The 20,297-nt window shown below is 46.3% G+C and overlaps 1 protein-coding gene across 15 annotated transcripts in view; it reads right to left on the bottom strand.

Annotated features, from left to right (window-relative positions):
• DEPDC5 (DEP domain containing 5, GATOR1 subcomplex subunit) overlaps window positions 1–20,297 on the bottom strand; it is a 156,569-nt gene that overhangs the window by 22,183 nt on the left and 114,089 nt on the right. For 10 of the 15 annotated variants that reach the window (XM_030914912.1, XM_030914915.1, XM_030914913.1 and 7 more), the window contains 5 exons: window positions 13,620–13,774; window positions 10,779–10,856; window positions 9,706–9,838; window positions 7,518–7,626; window positions 4,154–4,381 (listed from right to left, as the gene is read on the bottom strand). In XM_030914912.1, coding sequence (XP_030770772.1) covers window positions 4,154–4,381; window positions 7,518–7,626; window positions 9,706–9,838; window positions 10,779–10,856; window positions 13,620–13,774 — 703 coding nt within the window. Of the gene's footprint in view, window positions 1–4,153; window positions 4,382–7,517; window positions 7,627–9,705; window positions 9,839–10,293; window positions 10,578–10,778; window positions 10,857–13,619; window positions 13,775–20,297 lie in introns of those variants that run through there. The other 5 variants (XR_004052681.1, XR_004052682.1, XR_004052683.1 and 2 more) reach the window with 4 other exon arrangements.

Genomic DNA, 20,297 nt, shown 5'->3' with positions numbered 1-20,297 from the left:
ATGAGACGATTTTCTGCTCTGTACAGGGCCTGACACAAATTTTCTACAAATCACGGCATTCATGTTATTACCACCGCACCACAGCAGGCAAGACTGAAGCAATCACCACTGGCACCAATGAAAGCACAAGAGGAGCCCAGGGGCCAGAGCACAGCGGAGGACAGTGCTTCCCTCTAACATCTCAGCTCCAGCTCTGACCATTTATTCTACCTCAAAGCTCTGAAAGCATGCCCTTATCATGCATCAACCTGATACCTGCTTAGGGAAGTTACTGATGGGCTTCAAAGCCTCTCAGGCTTTGCTCTAATCTTGGCTCCTGACTGGAATCCTTCAATTCCCCCTAGGACAGTAGTTCTCAACTGGGGGTAATTTTACAGCCCCCAGGGGACATTTGGCAATGTCAGGGGACATTTTATCACACTGGGTGGGACTGGGAGTGCTACTGGATAGAGGGCAGGGATGCTGCTCAACATCCTCCAGTGCACAGAACACTTCCCCACAAGAAAGAATGATCTGGGCCAAAATGTCAGTAGTGCTGAAGTTGAGAAACCCTGCTTGTGGCTTTTGTATGATCTACCGGAGAAGATTCACATTAGAATAATTCCTTTTGTTGAACACTTTCAAGAAAAGGAAGAAAATGCTGGGCATAATGGCTCCCACCTGCAATCTTAGCACTTTGGGAGGCTGAGGCAGGAAGATTTCTTGCACCCAGGAGTTTGAGAACAGCCTGGGCAACATAGGGAGACCCTGTCTCTATTTTAAAGATAGAGAAGAGAAGGGAAGGGAAGGGGAGGGGAGGGGAGGAGATAAGAGAAAGAAGGAAAAAGAAAAAAAAAAGAGAAAGAACGAGCAAATGAGTTACTTTCCACCTTAAAAGACCAAAATTTAACAGATTTATTTTGCAAAACATTTTTGCTAAAATGTGTTATACACTTGCTGCCATTAGCTGCCCCCAGTTTTCTGCCTCTAATCTGGGGTGTTACCAAGAGATCTGTAAACAGACTTGCAAGAAATCAGTGGAGTAAATATGGTCTATGTGCTGGTTCTAGGGCCTCTCACAAGGAGGTATCACTTGGATTTGTGGCATTTATTTGAATATTTATTTCAAATTTATTCGAAAGGAAGAAACCTTTTTGCTTTCTTCAGCTCTCACATAAATTGTCGCCATGCATAATCCAATATTTACTTAATGTAATGCATTGTGTCTTTTTCTTATAAAGTAACCTCGAGGCAAGTGGGAAGGTGACTTTTCAACTCTCTTCGGTACGTATCTGAAAGCACCTAGCTTTCAGGCTTAGTTCCTTGTTCTGCAGAGATGAAAATTCTTAATTTTTATCTATGAGGAAAAAGTAGACTTTAAAACTTGGCTACTAAAAATAAACTTGATTTCGTGAGAAAAATGGTGTAAAGCTGTTTCTTGAGAAGCTTCTCGTATGCAATCTAGTGCTAGAAGTGAATGATTAACACTGTACTTATCAAGTTCTTGTGTTTGTTATATTTGTAACAGGTTTTCCCCACTCCACCTTTGTTGCTGGACTATTGGCTTCTGCTTCCCACTGGTTACTTGCCCTTTTCTTTGCTATTTCTTCTTTTTTTTTTTTTTTTGAGATGCAGTCTCACTCTGCCACCCAGGCTAGAGAGCAGTGGCGCCATCTTGGCTTACCACAACCTCTGCCTCTCAGATTCAAGCAATTCTCCTGCCTCAGCCTCCTGAGTAGCTGGGATTGCAGGTATTCACCACCACACCCCGGTAATTTTTGTATTTTTAGTAGAGATGGGGTTTCATCATGTTGGCCAGGCTGGTCTCAAACGCCTGACCTCAAGTGATCCTCCTACCTCAGCTTCCCAAAGTGCTGGGATTACAGGCATGAGCCACATGCCTAGCCTTATTTGCTATTTCTAATAGGTCCTCCTACGACATAAAATCACAAGGTCGCTGCTTGCTATTCAAAGACCTTATGTCTCAAGCCCTGGTGGTGCTCTAGGTGGTTTAGGTTGCCGGAAGTGAGCACACCCCAGGGTAACAGGGAGTATATGGCTTCTTTAATCCCAAAAAAAGTCAAAGAAGTAGAGTTCGAAATGCAAGGAAGGGAGAAGAGCAAGTCATGACTGCCTGAGGGAAAGGAGAGGCTGCTCTTTTCATGGTTCTGCCCCATTCTCCTCACCCCTTCACTTCTCACACACAGCACTAGAAAACACTGGAGTGAGCCACACCCAGATCCAAGTGAATCTGAGGATATGAAAACTTTTTTTTTGAGATGGAGTCTCACTCAGTAGCCCAGGCTGGAGTGCAGTGGCGCAATCTCCACTCACTGCAAGCTCCGCCTCCCGGGTTCCCGCCATTCTCCCGGGTTCACGCCATTCTCCTGCCTCAGCCTCCCGAATAGCTGGGACTACAGGCACCCACCACTATGCCCGGCTAATTTTTTTTGTATTTTTAGTAGAGACGGGGTTTCACCATGTTAGCCAGGATGGTCTCGATCTCCTGACCTTGTGATCCTCCCATCTTGGCCTCCCAAAGTGCTGGGGTTACAGGCGTGAGCCACTGCACCCGGACAACTTTTTTTTTTTTTTTTTTTTTGACAGAGTCTCGCTCTGTTGCCCAGCCTGGAGTGCAATAGTGTGATCTCAGCTCACTGCAACCTCCACCTCCCAGGTTCAAGCAATTCTCCTGCCTCGGCCTCCAGAGTAGCTGGGATTACAGGCATCTGCCACCATACCTGGCTAATTTTGGTAGAGATGGGATTTCATCATGTTGCCCAGGCTGGTATGGAACTCTTGACCTCAGGTGATCCACCCACCTCAGGCTCTCAAAGTGCTGAGACTACAGGCATGAGCCACAGCGCTTGGCCTAAATTTTTTTTTTTTTTTTTTTTTTTTTTTTGAGACACAGTCTCACTCTGTCATCCAGGCTGGAGTGTAAGCGGCACAATCTTGGCTCACTGCAAGCTGCGCCTCCCGGGCTCATGCCATTCTCCTGCCTCAGCCTCCCAAGTACCTGGGATTACAGGCGCACAATGCCACACCTCGCTGATTTTTTGTATTTTGAGTAGAGATGGGGTTTCACCGTGTTAGCCAGGATGGTCTCGATCTCCTGACCTCGTGATCCGCCCGCCTCAGCCTCCCAAAGTGCTGGGATTACAGGCATGAGCCACCTAATTTTGTATTTTTAATAGAGAGAGGGTTTCACTATGTTGGTCGGGCTGGTCTCAAACTCCTGACCTCAAGTGTTCCACCCACCTCAGCCTCCCAAAGTGCTGGGATTACAGGCGTGGGCCACCGTGCCGGCCTGGATCTAGAAACTTTGATGACCATTAACATCTCTGTTTTACCAGCTAGAAAAGATTTCCAATTAACTGGGCGTTTACAGGCAAACAAAGCAGAACATGGAATTTCCCTGGAGATTGGTCTATGTTCTATTTGCTTTCTTCCTTTCAGAGGGTTTTCAGGATCCTCCAACTTGCCCTTAAGATAAATCTCATGGTCTTTGCCCAGAGCAGGTATTTTCTAAAGAAGTTCACATTTCAACCCATTAGTCAGGTCCCCTAGGGCAAAGTTCCCCATTTCCTATCAGAGGTCATCGCCTTTCAATAAGCAGGTGTTCACCCCCATCTTAGAGCTGCAGGAATGGTGGAAAGGAGGGAAGTGTTTCAGTTTATATACTTCAATATGGTAAGCACATTTGGGGAGGAAAGGAAGAGGAGAGAGAGAGAGACTTTTGCTCTGCATGAGTGTCTGGAATGGATGAACTTTTAGGTTCCTTCCTCTTCTGAGATCGTAGAATGCTATGGTTGTAGGGAAGGCCTCTGGCAGGAACTAGCTGGTACAGTGAGCACTATCTCACATCTCCTATATCCTACAGCACTCTCGGGAAAATTGGCCACATATTTCTTCTCTCCTATCCGAGCAGGTCTGGCACTATGTTCTGATTTGAGAGGTGCTAAATACTGTCTGTTGGTTGGGACAATCATAAAACCACTCAGCAAGTGGAAGTCAGCAAGGGAGCCAACAGTGCGGACAGACACGGTGGCCGTTGTGACAGCCTCAGCGACTCTAATCCTGGTTCATGTGGCATCGTTCCCTTGGCTGGCCACTACTTTCCCGCAGCCACCCACTGGCACACCCCCAGACCTCGTCTGGGTTGAACATGTACCTAAAAGTGCTGCTGCCTGGCTCCGTCCTCCAAAACTTCGGCTAAAGGAGCTGTGCCTACTTGCATAGGAGGCTGGCCGGCTGGGTAGCCAGGGCAGGAGAAAGGCAGGAATCTCAGAATGCACAAGCTCTTCTGCCACAAAGGCCACCTCAAACCACTTGCGCTGGAAGCTGGCGAAGTCATCCACTCCTGCTGTGTGCCAGGTGGTGGCGGGCTGCTGCATGGCCACTGGGAAAAGTGGAGGGGAGAGAAGGAGTACTCAACACAAATGCTTATTTTCTTAATGATGCATGCTACAACTTGATAAATCTTAAAAACACGCTAAGTAAAAGAAGTCAGACACAAAAGGCCACATACTGTATAGTTCCATTTATGTGAAACACAGCAAATAGGCAAATCTTTGAGAAAGAAAGTAGATTACTGGTTGCCGGGGGTGGGAGGAGGAGTTGGAAAGTGACTGCTTAAGGGGATGGGGTTTCATTTCAGGGTGATGAACATGGTCAGAAACTAGATGGACGTGAGAGTTGCACAACACTGTGGATGTACTAAACGCCCTGAACTGTTCATTTTTAAATGGTTAATTTTATATCATGCGAACTTCAATGTAAAAAATATATATAGATTTTTTTTTTCTTTTTGTTGAGACTGAGTCTTGTTCTGACGCCCAGGCTGGAGTGCAATGGTGCGATCTCAGCTCACTGCAACCTCCGCCTTCCAGGTTCAAGCGATTCTCCTACCTCAGCCTCCTGAGTAGCAACATGCGCCATCACGCCCGGCTAATTTTTGTATTTTTAGTAGATGGGATTTTTACCATGTCGGCCAGGCTGGTCTCAAACTCTTGACTTCAGGTGATCCACCTGCCTTGGCCTCCCAAAGTGCTGGGATTACAAGTGTGTGTCACTGTACCCGGCCCTAAAAAATATTTTATTCTCAGTTTATTTCTTTTTTTCTCTTAGAGATAGGGTCTGCACTGCTCTGCCAAGTCTTCGGTGCAGTGGTACAATCCCGGCTCACTATAGCCTCAAACTCCTGGGCTCAAGCAATCCTCCCATTTCAGCTTCCTGAGTAGCTGTGAAGACCAGCATGTACAACCACGCCCAGCCAATTTTCTTTCTTTTTTTTTTTTTTTCCTGTAGAGATGGGGTTTCACTATGTTGCTTACCCAGGCTGATCTCAAACTCCTGGCCTCAAGAGATACTCATACCTCAGCCTTCCAAGGCGCTGGGATTATAGGCATGAGCCACCACCATTCTTGACCTTATGATCAGTTTCATACCTCAAATTTCAGTATATATAACAGTAACCTGGTATGTTTTCAACTTGAAGGTAAGATAGATATCTACTGGTCAAACATATAATTTAAAGGGAAAAGTGTCAATGGATATACTTGTAGCTACAAGGAAAAAAATCCCACACATGTCCACTTCTGCCATATTCTTGAACAAGAGAGCACAGGGAGTGGCACTAGCTGCTTCATCTCATGTAAGATTGTTTTTTTTTCTGAGATGGAGTCACGCTCTGTCACGAGGCTGGAGTGCAGTGGCATGATCTTGGCTCACTGCAACCTCCACTTTCTGGGTTCAAGTGAGTCTCCTGCCTCAGCCTCCCAAGAAGCTAGGACTACAGGGGTGCACTACCACGCTCAGCTGATTTTTTGTATTTTTTAGTAGAGATGGGGTTTCACCATGTTGGCCAGGATGGTCTCGATCGCTTGACCTGGTGATCCACCCGCCTTGGCCTCCCAAAGTGCTGAGATGACAGGCGTGAGCCACCGCACCCAGCCATATTTGATTCTTTAAACCCAGAGGCAGAGAAGCCATTTGTCTGCAGGATAGGAGTCACTTCTAGAACAGGCAAGGTCCCCTTTTGCTATAGGTGTACTGGAGATGCTGGTCTGGTTTTCTGTTGTTGCTGTTTTTTTTGTTTGTTTTTGAGACAGAGTCTTGCTCTGTCGCCAGACTGGGGTGCAGTGGCGCGATCTCAGCTCACTGCAACCTCCACCTCCTGGGTTCAAGAGATTCTCCTGCCTCAGCCTCCCTAGTAGCTGGGATTACAGGTGGCCACCACCTCGCCCAGCTATTTTATTTTTAGTAGGGATGGGGTTTCACTGTGTTGGCCAGGCTAGTCTCCAACTCCTGACCTCGTGATCCGCCAGCCTTGGCCTCCCAAAGTGTTGGGATTACAAGCGTGAGCCACTGCACCTGGCCTGTGTTTTTTTTTTTTGAGACCGAGTCTCACTCTATAGCCCAGGCTAGAGTGCAGTGGCATGATCTCGGCTCACTGCAACTTCTGCGTCCCAGGTTCAAGTGATTCTCCTGTCTCAGCCTCCCAAGTACTTTAGTAGAGGCGGGGTTTCATCGTGTTGCCCAGGCTAGTCTTGAACTCCTGAGCTCAGGCAATCCACCTGCTTCGGCCTCCCAAAGTGCTAGGATTATAGGCGTGAGCCACCATGCCCAGCTTGCTGTTGTTTTTGAGACGGAGTTTCACTCTGTCAACCAGGCTGCAGTGCAGTGGCACAATCTCGGCTCACTACAACCTCTGCCTCCTGGATTCAAGTGATTCTCCTGCCTCAGCCTCCCAAGTAGCTGAGATTACATGCATGCACCACCACGCCCGGCTAATTTTGTATTTTTTAGTAGAGACAGGGTTTCATAATGTTGGTCAGGCTGGTCTTGAGCTCTTGACATCAAGTGATCCGCCAGCCTCGGCCTCCCAAAGTGCTGGGATTACAGGCATGAGCCACCACACCCAGTGAGATGCTGGTCTGAATCCGGGGTGCCTCCAGTTATGTGAACCAGTTCTGACCATGCTAAAAGAGTTTTCCCTCTGGGGAATTACTTTTTCTCATTATTTAAAAAAAACAAACAAAAGGAAAAAAAAAAAACCCCACAGATACTTAAAATATTACTTGGAAAACTTGCTAGGGCTTGATAGTCTTCCTGGGTATAGAAATGGAGTCTGAACTGGAGATCCAGCAAGTGAAAAGTGCTATGAATCACAGACTGGAGTCCATGATATTATAACCAGAACCACCTGGGCTGGGTGGGCAAGAGGGTGGGGTGCTCTAATTAAAAACAGCTACCAAAAACTGATGTGTGGGAATTTTCTCACACCAGGTCCCTCGGCCTCTTTTAGCTTTATCTTTGACCCACACTGTTCTCACCAAGAACACACTGTAGCTTAAGAAATGCTTGTCACTCTGGCTATGCTTATATTAAGTACAAAGGCTCAAGGAATTCGACAGATCTGTCAACTTATAATACAAAGTCACACATGCAGCTCAGGAAGCACCACCATGTGAAAGAGCAAGTCACCAGGAAAAACACTTGCCCCTGTGGGCAACCGCATTCGCCTCGGCTCTGACCTCGGTCGGGCTCTTTCTCCGTTACTATCTTGTAGAAATAGAAGCCGTAGATGAAGGTCCGCCAGGCTTCGCCAGATGCGTGAGTGATGAGCTGCTCTTCCAGCATTTTCTAGGAGAGACATTGAAACTCTGAAATTCCTGCAGAGGGGCATCTTGAAGGGGCAGCCCTCAGTCATGCTCTGGAGACAAGGGAGTGACAGGAGCACTGAGGAGACCCTACCCTCCACCCCCAGATTAGACATGTCATACTTGATATATATTATATTTTAAAATGTAAACTCATATCATCAACAAATATTTCAAACATGCAGAAGGGCATAAAGAAATTCTGATGGGCCGGGCGCGGTGGCTCAAGCCTGTAATTCCAGCACTTTGGGAGGCCGAGACGGGTGGATCACGAGGTCAGGAGATTGAGACCGTCCTGGCTAACATGGTGAAACCCCATCTCTACTAAAAAAAAATACAAAAAACTAGCCGGGCGAGGTGGCGGGCGCCTGTAGTCCCAGCTACTCGGGAGGCTGAGGCAGAAGAATGGCTTAAACCCGGGAGGTGGAGCTTGCAGTGAGCTGAGATCCGGCCACTGCACTCCAGCCTGGGAGACAGAGTGAGACTTTGTCTCAAAAAAAAAAAAAAAAAAAAAAAGAAATTCAGATGGCCAGGAGCAGTGGCTCACGCCTGTAACCCCAGTACCTTGGGAGGCTGAGGTGGGGTGGATCACTTGAGGCCAGGAGTTCGAGATCAGTCTGGCCAACACGGTGAAAACCCGTCTCTACCAAAAATACAAAAATTAGCTGGTGTAGTGGTGCATGCCTGTAATCCCAGCTACTCGGGAGGCTGAAGCAGGAGAATCACTTGAACCTAGGAGGCGGAGGTTGCAATGAGCTGAGATTAGCACTGTTGCACTCTAGCCTAGGTGACAAAGCAAGACTCTGTCTCAAAAAAAAAAAAAAAAAAAAATGAAATCCACATATACCACTATTATGCTTTCACAAATCTGACATTTCTCTATACTGATTTCAGATATTTTTATTAAAAAAAAGAAATCTCCATAGAATCTCCCACTCCCATTAATCTTCCTCTCCCCAGAAATAAATGGTTAGTGTAATATTATTCTTAAATAATTTTATTATATAAAAATGTATGATAGAGAATATAAGGTATTCTTTTGGGATTTTAAATTTTTAAATAAAGGGCATATTATAATATCATTTTGTAAGTTGGTTTTCCAGTCCCCATCATGCTTCTGACATTTATCCATGTTGATACATGCACCTTCAGCTCATTCATTTTAACTTCTGTAGTAGCATTTCATTATTTGAATAAGGAAATCATATTCTCAGGGAGATGAGAGTGTATACGGCAAAGGCTATGTGAAACAGCACATCAAGACCCTCAAAGAGAGAACTGAGAATCACATGCTTATTCAAATCAGTTACTGATTTTTAACATTTCCATGACGACAACCCAGCTGGTGAGGAAACATTACTGACTTCCAGTTGTGGCCCCTGTATAGACAGGATGGCATGAACTGGCTCAGTCAACTGGCCCTTCCCCATTTCCTTGTTGTTCCAGTTGTGCCATATTCCAGAGTTCCACTTCTGAGCAGTGCAATTAAATCCAGCAAGCATGGTGCTAAGTGCCTACCAGGTGTCAAACAACATGCCTGGCATTGGTGATACAGAATGGAAAATAAGAGGTAATCCTGCCCTCAAGGAGCTGGCTGAGGCAGGAGACAAATGAGAGACAGATAGATCTTCATGCTGTTGTGCTAAGAGCTCCGACAGAGTAAGTAAAAGGTGACAGAAGGCCCGTGGGGCAGAGCCTTGAATCCAGCATTGAGTCTTGAATAAGCATGCATTGACCAGGGGAAACTGGGGTCTTGAGGTCAGAGGGAGGGCATTCCCCCAAAAATCATAGAGATTTCTCTGAGATTTATAAGTGCACAGATTCTGTCCAAAACATTTCAGTTCAGACAATAAATTCTGCACGGTTTTTAAGTCAAGATACAGTGTATTTCAAAGCAAGACTTGTTCTTTCATCAGTTCCAGAAAGGCCTCCCACTTATTAAAAATGAATCTTCACCCCAACCTGTAGATCTCATTACTGGAAAGGGCGATGGCTTCTAAGACAGGCCCTGATTTTTCGGGACCTAAGCAAACAGCTCTGTGGGCTCCTCTTGCTGTCTCACCTGCATGATGTCGATGGCCATCGCCTGTGTCTGGATCCCCTCCACGTGGTTCACCAGCCAGTGCACCACCTCTGCGCTGATGAAGCAGTACGGTGAGAGGCCCTTCTGTTCAGAGAGCAGCTGGACTCCTGTCCTGGGTTCCATTGTGGTGAGCAGGGAGCAGGGGATGTGTGTGCCCCATGGCAATAAGTGGAAGGAAAGATGAAAAAGAAGGGACTCCCACTAGAGCATTTAATACCATAAAGCAGTGTCCCTATGCTATTCCTAGACTCAGAGAAATACCCATGAGAGGACAAAATAAGTTGTTACAAGGGGGCCGAGCATGGTGGCTCACGCCTGTAATCCCAGCACTTTGGGAGGCTGAGGTGGGTGGATCACCTGAGGTCAGGAGTTTGAGACCAGCCTGGCCAACATAGCGAAACCCCATCTCTACTAAAAACACAAAAATTAGCTGGGCATGGTGGTGCGTGCCTGTAATCCCAACTAGTTGGGAGGCTGAAGCGATAGAATCACTTGAAACTGGGAGGTAGAGGTTGCAGTAAGCCAAGATCATGCCACTGTCTTCCAGCCTGGGCAACAGAGTGAGACTCTGTCTCAAAAAAAAAAAAAAAAAAATCAAAGAAGTTGTTACAGGGGGAAAAGGAGAAGGGGGAGGGGAAAAGGTGGGAACTGACATTCAGAGAATACCTATACTTGTCAGGCATTATACTAGGTACCTCACATAATTATTTCATTGAATCTTTACATGAACCCTGTGGCTTAACTCCTTTTCTGAAATATCTCTTTTTAAAAAATCCCATCTTGAGGCGGAGGTTGGGTGAGCCAAGATGGTGCCACTGCACTCCAGCCTGGGTGACAGAGTGAGACTCCACCTCAAAAAAAAAAAAAAAAAAAAAATCCTATCTTACAAACAAGGAAACAGAGGCTCAGAAAAGGTCAAGCGACTTGCCCAAGGTCTCAAAACTGGTGAGAAGTACAGTGATGTATGAATCCACCAAACCACACTGCCTGAGCATGGCTATGGCCCAGGCCTTTGGGAACCTTCCAACCCTACGCTGTGATGAGCCACTTACGAGGGGTGCTTCATGGCTTCCAGGATCTCTGTCAGGGTGGAGGATGAGGTCAAGGAGCTTGCCACCAGCTGCTGAGAGCTGTAACACAAGGTGTCAGGTCAGCAAAGCAAGATGGCACGTATGCATTCAAGAGCACGAATATTAGGAACAGTCTCCCCTTCTTATGTAGCCAGAAACCAGGACAATGTTGACATTAAAGGCATTTTAGTAAATTCCAAACAGCTATAACAGGGGGATATCTCATGGGGGGTTTCCTATTTTAAAATGTACACATTTAGGGCCAGGTTTGGTGGCTCACATCTGTAATCTCAGCACTTTGGGAAGATGACGCAGGTGGATCACTTGAGGTCAGGAGTTCAAGATCAGCCTGGCCAACACAGCGAAGTCCCATCTCTACTAAAAATACAAAAATCAGCCAGGCATGGTGACGTGCGCCTGTAGTTCCAGCTACTTGGGAGGCTGAGACAGGAGAATCGCTTGAAACTAGGAGGTGGAGGGTGCAGTGAGCTGAGGTCGTGCCATTCGCTGCACTCCAGCCTGGGTGACAGAGCGAGACTCTTGTCTCAAATAAATAAATAAAATAAAAAAATAAAATGTCCACATTTAGAATTCAAAGTACTTTTGTGTCCAAACTTGCCCTTAGTAAGCATCTCTCCTTTTAATAATATTCCTCAGGCCCAAGGCCCAACCACTTCCAAGAAACCTCCTGGATTGCTCTGGGTTTGTCCCAAGAACGTTTCACAGGTAGCTTCATTGAATCCTGACCAGAGAGGACTAGGTAACACTGTAAGAGCATGGGGAACGGAATCCCAGTATCATCACTAACCTGCTATGGAGCTTCTCTTGGCCTCAGTACCCCCATGTGAAAAATGGGGTTAATGCTGCTCCTGTCTTTGAGGGCTGATGTGAGGCGAATGTTTATACGATGCTGAGCACATGTACAGGGCTGACACACATGAAGCCCAAAGTGGTAAACAATACTAAAATAATTGACACCAACCCTTTGAAACTGACTAAAGGAACTGCTGAAGGTCAAAGAGTACCAGGAAGTACCAGGATGTGGATTTGAATCCAGGTCAGTCTCTCTCCAAAGCCCTTTCCACCACCTGCTGTCCACATTCTTGCTCAAAGATGGTCCCTTAAAACATGCTTAATATTCAGCAGCTGAGTGGCCACCCACCATATCAAAGTAGGCCGGTTGCGGGGCTTATCCAGAAGCTCCTCAAGTTTTTTGAACTTCTCCCTTTCCTCAGTCCCAGACTACTCTTCATGACTATTCAGAGGGTCCAGAAATCACTGGAAGCATTTCAGAATTTCAGGGTTACAAAAAGCTTTCAAAGACCCTTGAACTTCCTTCTAACGCCTGAGTCTCTGCTGAGACCACGAGTCTGGGCAAGAGGCTGTCCTATCTGTGTGAACATCTTCAATGGCAGAGAACTCGGCTCCTCTAAGTGCAGGCCATTTGCATGCAGCAGGACCCACTGCTAGTAAGTTCTTCATCATGAAATAGCATCTGCTGTCTGTATTTTTCAGTCATTGGTCCTGATTCTACCTGCCATGTCATTTTTGGTCTTTTCACCTCCAGCCTAAACACCCTGATTCCTCACTTCTTCTGAAAGCAAAAGAAAACCTACTGTTCTACCCTTGTAAGCAATGAGGAAGCCGATAAATGCATTCAATTTCTATGCAATGGGCAGCCTCTCCAATCTCCTCCACGTCTAGAGCAAAAAGCCAGGTAGGCTTGATGAGGATATGGGCATGAGTGAAGGTAGGGAAGAGCGAAGTCCAGACCTGCTCCTGCTTCTGAAGTGACCTTCACCTCTACTGCCAGAATGAACAGGCTGCAGTAGATGAGACAAAGATTAAGCCAGCACAGAAATTATGACATAAGGGAAACAGAGTGACTCCTGACAGAGGTCAGTCAAGTAAGCAGCCCCAGAGAACTTTCTGCTCTCAGGGACAGGGGTACAAAAGTTAAGTGTCTTTAGATCATTTTGCCAAGGACTGCTTAGTCAGTAAGAACAGACTGAGGCAAGGCCGAGGCGGGAAGATCATGAGGTCAGGAGATCGAGACCATCCTGGCTAACATGGTGAAACCCCATCTCTACTAAACATACAAGAAATTAGCTACGTGTGGTGGCCGGCGCCTGTAGTCCCAGCGACTTGGGAGGCTTAGGCAGAAGAATAGCGTGAACCTGGGAGGCGGAGCTTGCAGTGAGTGGAGATCGCGCCACTGCACTCCAGCCTGGGTGACAGGGCAAGACTCCATTTCAAAAAAAAAAAAAAAAGAATAGACTGGGACATAATTATTATAAAGCAAACACAGCTGGGAAGAAAATAAAAAGGTTTCTCAGAATTGACAACAGCATTAAAAGCTGGTGCACTTGCTCGAGCAAATGAAGTACGGACAGCTTCCTTTTCCTCCGGACACTAAGGAACAGAAGAACAGTCATGTTTGGCCACAATTAGTGATTCATCCACTGTTTGTTCTTTTCCTTACTGACTGCATGCTATGACATGCAAGACATCGTGCCACAGGCACCACAGTGAACAAGACAGATTAGGCAGGGGCCCCTTCCAGAAGCCCTGTACTCCTGCGTGGCGCTTGACACTTTCCTATGTCTCTGTGGGAACCTCTTAGCTATCCTGTGAGGACGGCAGGAAACAGATCATTACTCCCACCATACAGATGTGGGTAAGGACTAACTTGCCCAGGGTCCCATGTGACTTGTGGCAGAGTCAGAACTCGGCCCAGAGCTTTGGACTTCCAGCCTCTGCAGCCTTTGAGATCAGAATGTTCCTACTCCCCAGGAACACGAGTTTGGCCACTCTGAATCTCACCTGCTGTCACCGGAGTTTGTGGAGGAGTAGCCCTGTTCTCCTGTGTTCTGGGAGTTCCCAAAGGTCTGGCTGTTGCCTCTGTCCACGGATTGGCCTGTGCTTATGCCCAAACTGGTGCTGTCCAACATAGGAGTGACTGTTTGGTCCACAGATACCTGCAGGAGATTTTAAAACGAATACTTGAATCCCAAAATAACCGACAGGAAAACACAGTAAATAAGTTGTACTGGCTTATTCACTCAATAAGCATTCACAAAAAATAAAAATTAATGCAATCCTTTCTATTCCTCTCATTCCCATTTTCCCTTGGTCCCTTAGTGGCAGAGCTAAAGGAGTCTAGAGACTCTACCCAGTCTTGTGTGCACTGCCTTCTATCAGAGCAGCTGGGAACTCCCACCCTCCAAACCAGGGCAGACGAGAGGCCACTCTTCACAGTAAGTCCCCAGGACCAAAGAAATCGCTTCAATACCTGCCTCAAACAACAAGATTTACACTAAAGAAAAATCTCCATAGAAAGAGTAGAGAAGTCAGAATTACTCCTTATGAGGACAGCAGGACTGAAAGAGAGACCACATTTAGAGAGAAATAGGTGAACATCACAATGCACATCCTCTGTCCACTGTGACCCACCCTTTCCCACCACCCCAAACCTCCTTTCCTCTATCTTTCAGTTGCTCAGCTTCAACTCTCAGAGCCATCTCTTCTCCAGCTTTTCATCTAAAGACAGGCCTAGTCCTGTGGCCTGCCCTCTGCAGATTCACATGCATCTCTAAATCATGCCTGTACTTCCTCTGGCCAGGGAGGGCTGTAACACTCTTTTAACTGGCCCCTGATTTCGGCCTCTCCCTCAAAAACCCTACCTGTGAGCCAGCTCTATTTGCATCATCTGTTAAGAACAGTTCCAATCCCATCCTTCTGTTACTCTGAAAACTTTCAAGTCTCCCCATGAACCCCCACACTGCAAACCGACTCACAGGACATCAAGGGTCCTGCGCCACATTGGCTTGACGTGAGATCTCACCACACTGCCTACCATTCACCCACGTGTATATTTCCAGCCAAATGAAACCCTGTGTGTATAAATCCTGTCTACGTGCCCCATATCACCCTGGGGTGCTCTTCTCCACAACTAGTGGCTAAAAAGCCATCAGTCTTTTTTTTTTTTTTTTTTTTTTTTTTAAAGACATAATCTTGCTCTCTCACCCGGGCTGGAGTGCAGTGGCACGATCTCTGCTCACTGCAACCTCTGCTTCCTGGGTTCAAGTGATTCTCCTGCCTCGGCCTCCCAAGTAGCTGGGATTACAGGTGGGAGCCAACACACCTGGCTAATCCCATCAATCTTTAGGGCCATTTTAAACGCTGCTCCCTTAGCAAACTGTTCTCTGATTCACTCCACCCCAGGCTCCAAGCAGATCCATCTCCCTCTCTACTCTGGACCTCTATGAGTTTCTGGTAGCTGCCGAGTTGTGCCTCACGTAATGGTGTTGTATCTTTTTTTTTCCAGAGACAGGGTTGCCTTCTGTCACTCAGGCTGGAGTACAGTGGTGCCATCACATCTCACTGTAACCTCAAACTCTTGGGCTCAAGCAATCCTCCTGCCTCAGCCTTCCAAGTAACTGGGACTACAGGCATGCACCATCACACGTGGCTATTTTTTTTGTGTAGAGAATGTCTAGCTATGTTGCCTCGGCTGATCTCAAACTTCTGGGTTCAACTGATCCTTCCGCCTCAGCCTCCCAAAGTGCTGGCATTACACGTGTGAACCACTGTGACCAGCCTGTAATGTTGTTGTATCTCCTTTAAGGGTCCTGGAGGGAGGATTATGACCTGTTCACCTTGGAAGCCCAGCAGCATGCATCAAAGGTTATACTCATAGCAAGTATATGAAGAGAATGACTAAGCCTTTCAGAGCAATTCTGGAAAAGTGTAAGGCTCTTAGAACCTCCTAACTTGAGGTTTTTTGGTACTTCCAGAAGGCATCTTTCTATCAGATATTTTGTTAGCAAAAATTGTTTTCTAAAACAAGTCTTCTCAGCTGGATGTGGTGGCTCACACCTGTAATCTCGGCACTTTGGGAGGCCAAGGCGAGTAGATCACTTGAGTCCAGGAGTTTGAGACCAGTCTAGGCAACATGGTGAAACCCCATTTCTACAAAAAATACACAAATTAGCCAGGCATGATGGCACACGCCTGTAGTCCCAGCTACCTGGGAGAATGAGGTGGGAAGACTGCTTGAGCCCAGGAGGCAAAGGTTGCCGTGAGCCGGGATCCTGCCACTGCACTCCAGCCTGGGGGACAGAGAGAGACCCTGTCTGAAAAAAATAAAATAAAATGAAATAAAGAAAATAAAACAAGGCTTCTCAGTCTCAGCACTATTGCCCTCTGGCGTGAGATAAGTGTTTGTTGTAGGGGGCTGTCCTGTGCATTGTTGGATGTTCAGAAGCATCCCTGGCTTCTACCCACTGGATACTAGTAATACCTCCTCACCTATCAGCCCCCAATTATGACAAATAAAAACGTCTCTAGATACCACCAAATGTCCCTTGGAGGGTAAAGTTCCTCCTGGTTCTGATAGAACCATTTTGCTGTTCTACAGCAGGCTCAATGATTTGTTAAAAAAAAAAAACAAAAAAACAAAAAAAAACCACACAGGTTTTGCTGGCACCATAAACACACAGAGAAATGCAGCAAGAGACAGCTTGCAATTACCAATTACCACCTGCCTCTAACCAGTAAGGTTTACCATGCCGTAAATTTAAATGAGAATAAGCTAAATAAAGGGGACTAGACCCAGCTCTTATGCATGTAAGAGTGGCTCTTAGGCATTGCCTTCTGGGCCTCTGTAGTGGGGTTCTCTCATGTACTATACGAGAATTGCTCTACCAGCCTAACCTGAAGGCCATTACCAGAAACGCACATTAGTCCTGCAGTCCTATTTTGGTGGGAGCGGGGGTGGGGGGTGGTTAAGGCGTTGTCCTCTAGATCAGGAATTGGGAAACATTTTTTGCAAGAGATCAGAGAGTAAATATTTCAGGCTTTGTGGGCCACATGGTCTCTATCACAACTACTCAAATTTGACTAAGAAAGTGAGAAAGCAGCTATAGGCAATATGTAAATGAATGGGCGTGGCTTTATTCCAATAAAACTTTATTTCCAAAAGCAAATGGTGGACCAGATCTGCCCCATAGTTTCCTGACCTCTGCTCTATCTATGTATCACACAATGTCTATCTTTTAAGGGGCCGTACAGAAAAGGCATTTTGTTTAGATCTTAATACCAGGAAAAGTTATGCTTCTCCCAAGGAATCTGGTTGTCTTTATTTTATAATCACTCTGAGTCTTGGAACAGAGGTTTCCCACTTTTCAGTGGCTACCAGGAGGTTCAGAGCTGAATTTGGCACAAAATTCTATCTACTTTACAAGGCCTTATATTACATCCTGTCTAATTTTTCTTCTTTACCTGAATTTCCCCCATCTAGTCATGTTTTTATTTTAAGGGCTGCATTTACTTCCATGATCCACATGAAGCAACTTTTTGGAATAAGATCAGTGGTGAATAAAGATAAATGGCAGGTGGGATGGACGGAATGGCAGATGTCTCACGTAGATGCCTGGTAAAGAGCCAAGCAGAGGGAGATGTCTTTCATCTTAAGAATCTTATGAACATTGTCCAAAAAAAGGACTCCATTTAACATATGTAGATACTCCTTCCTCTGCTTTAGAGTAGGCTAGACTTAGTGACGTGCCTCCAAAAAATGGAGTATAAAAAAGGAAAAAATAGTAACTTCATAGTGGATATGGCTAACAAATATGACATTAACCAAGTGATGAACGAGTGATGAAGGTTATCGTCGCCAGTGATGTTGTGTGGATCTCAGGTACCTCATGATGGGAAGGGCACTTCCCCTCTGGGGTATCTTTTTGAGTAGCTGTAACTCTAGTTTAACCATGAAAAAAAACGTGGACAAACCCAGATTTGGGGACATTCTATAGGACACCCGGCCAGGACGCCTCAAGGCAGTGAAGGTCATTTAAAAAAATAAGGAAAGGGCCGGGCGCGGTGGCTCACACCTGTAATACCAACACTTTGGGAGGCCGAGGTGGGCGGATCACAAGGTCAGGAGATCGAGACCATCCTGGCCAACATGGTGAAACCCTGTCTCTACTAAAAACACAAAAATTAGCTAGGCGTGGCAGTGTGCGCCTGTAATCCCAGCTACTTGGGAGGCTGAGGCAGGAGAATCGCTTGAACTCAGGAGGCGGAGGTTGCAGTGAGCAGAGATTGCGCCATTGTACTCCAGCCTGGTGACAGAGCGAGAGCGAGACTCTGTCTCAAAAAAAAAAAAAAAAAAAAAAAAGAAATGAAAAAAAAAAGGAAAGCCTGAGAAACAGTCACAGATTAGAAGAGACTGGGAAGCCAGGCAATGTGGTACCCGAGATTGGCTCCTAGAACAGAAAGAAGACATTAATTGAAAAAATGGCAAAATCTAAGTCTGGTGTTTGATGGAAAAAAAAAACCCAAACCTCTCAGCAGCAGCAGCACCAATCCCCAGTTTCCCCCCACGTATTGGCACTCCCAAGCTACAGGAGAAAGTGAGGGAGGGAGCCCTGTTAGAGATGCCTCTGAGATGAGCACCACCCACCACAGGCGCCCCCCACAGGTCTTCTACCTTGCACCTCGTGGGCTTGTCACAGCCCCACTTTCTCATGCTGGAGGGTCATCAGCTACAAGGAAACAGCTGGATCTGCCAGCCCAGCTCTCCACTGTGCCTGGAGGCTGCTAGGGATGACACTCTGCTTTGTCTTACCCGGAGACAAACGGGCTAAGTGGGCTCCTGCTTTCCAGTCACTCAGTTCCTGCCAGGCAGACAGAGGCATTGCAAGGGATCCATGACAAAATCCCCTATGCCTTACAGAGAGGGAAAGCTTGGGAATAACTTGCAGACCCACAGCTCAGATGTTCTCCAAAGTCAAGATCAGGGAAGGAGAATATTATCCCAAATTAAAACCTTCTCTCTGCCCTCATGAAGCTTGCCATCTAGGGGTGAGCAGAAGACAGGCATTAATATTCATAAAGGATTTTATTCATCCCTGTTATTTCCCATAGCACTTGGCACAGCCCTACACCCAGCAGGTGCTTGGAATTTGTTATCTCAATTGATCTGAATTTTGTCACAGAGGCAGCCTCCTTCCTCTATGTGTCCATCATATATATATATATTTTTTTCTTTCTTTTTTTTTTGTTTTTGGAGACAGGTCTTGCTCTGTCTCCCAGGCTGGAGTGCAGTGGCGCAATCATGGTCACTGGTGCCTCCACCTCCTGGACTCAAGCACTCCTCCCTCCTCAGTCTCTCAAATAACTGAGACTGCAGGCATGCACCAGGACACTCAGCTAATTTTTTAAAAAATTTTTTGTAAAGACAAGGTCTCACTGTGTTGCCCAGGCTGATTTCAAACTCCTGGACTAATAGGGATCTTCCTGCCTCCACCTCTCAAAGTGCTAGGATTACATGTGTGGGCTGCTGTGCCTGGTGTTACTTATATTTTTATATCTTACATCATTCCAAAAAAGGTGAGGCTACTAATAAATAGACACACAATAAGATTAAAAAAAAAAAATACGGCTGGGTGTGGTGGTTCATGCCTGTAATCCCAGCACTTTGGGAGGCCGAGGCGGGTGGATCACCTGAGGTCAGAAGTTCGAGACCAGCGTGGCCAACACGGCAAAACCCAATCTCTACCAAAAATACACAATTAGGCCAGGCGCAATGGCTCACTTCTGTAATCCCAGCACTTTCAGCACTTTGGGAGGCCAAGGCGGGCGGATCACTTGAGGTCAGGAGTTGGAGACCAGCCTGGCCAGCATGGTGAAACCCTATCTCTACTAAAAATACAAAAAATTAGCCGGGTATGGTGGCACATGCCTGTAGTCCCAGCTACCTAGGAGGCTGAGGCAGGAGAATCATTTGAACCCAGGAGGCAGAGGTTACAGTGGGCTGAGATCGCACCACTGCATTTGAACCTGGGCAACAGAGCAAGACTACATCTCAAAAAAAAGTGAGATCCCAGCAATCTGGCCTCCTGAAGCGCTGGGATTATAGGCGCCAGTCAGCACGTGCAGCTGAGAAATGGATATTATTTCTAATCCTCAGAACAACCCTACAAAGAAATTATTTTTTATTTCCTTTAACAAATGAAGAAACACACAAAGTAAATTTTTTTTTTTTAAAATAAAGAAACAGGTTCAGAAGATTAATTCACAGGACTAACATAGCTCCCTGACATAGCATAGAGGCCAAGATTTGAAAGCAGCCATCTGGGCCAGGCATGAGTGTAACTCCAGCACTTTGGGAGGCTAAGGCAGGTGGATCACCTGAGGTTAGGAGTTTGAGAGCAGCCTAACATGGTGAAATTCCATTTTTACTAAAAATACAAAAAATTAGCCGGGCATGGTGGTGCATGCCTATAATCCCAACTACTCGGGAGGCTGGGGGAGGAGAATCACTTGAATCCGGGAGGCTGGGGTTGCAGTGAGACGAGATTGTGCCATTGCACCCAGCCTAGGCAACAAGAGTGAAATTCCGTCTAAAAAAAAAAAAAGAAAAAAGAAAGCAGCCATCTGACTCCACTGGCCTCCCTCCTCCACACTATGCTGCACATCAGAAAATACACAAAGCGA

The sequence above is a fragment of the Rhinopithecus roxellana genome, chromosome 13, assembly GCF_007565055.1.
Source record: "Rhinopithecus roxellana isolate Shanxi Qingling chromosome 13, ASM756505v1, whole genome shotgun sequence".
In the NCBI taxonomy this organism is placed as follows: Eukaryota; Metazoa; Chordata; class Mammalia; order Primates; family Cercopithecidae; genus Rhinopithecus; species Rhinopithecus roxellana.
The sequence above is the reverse complement of the archived record's forward strand: the minus strand, read 5'-3'. Positions and strand labels throughout refer to the sequence as shown.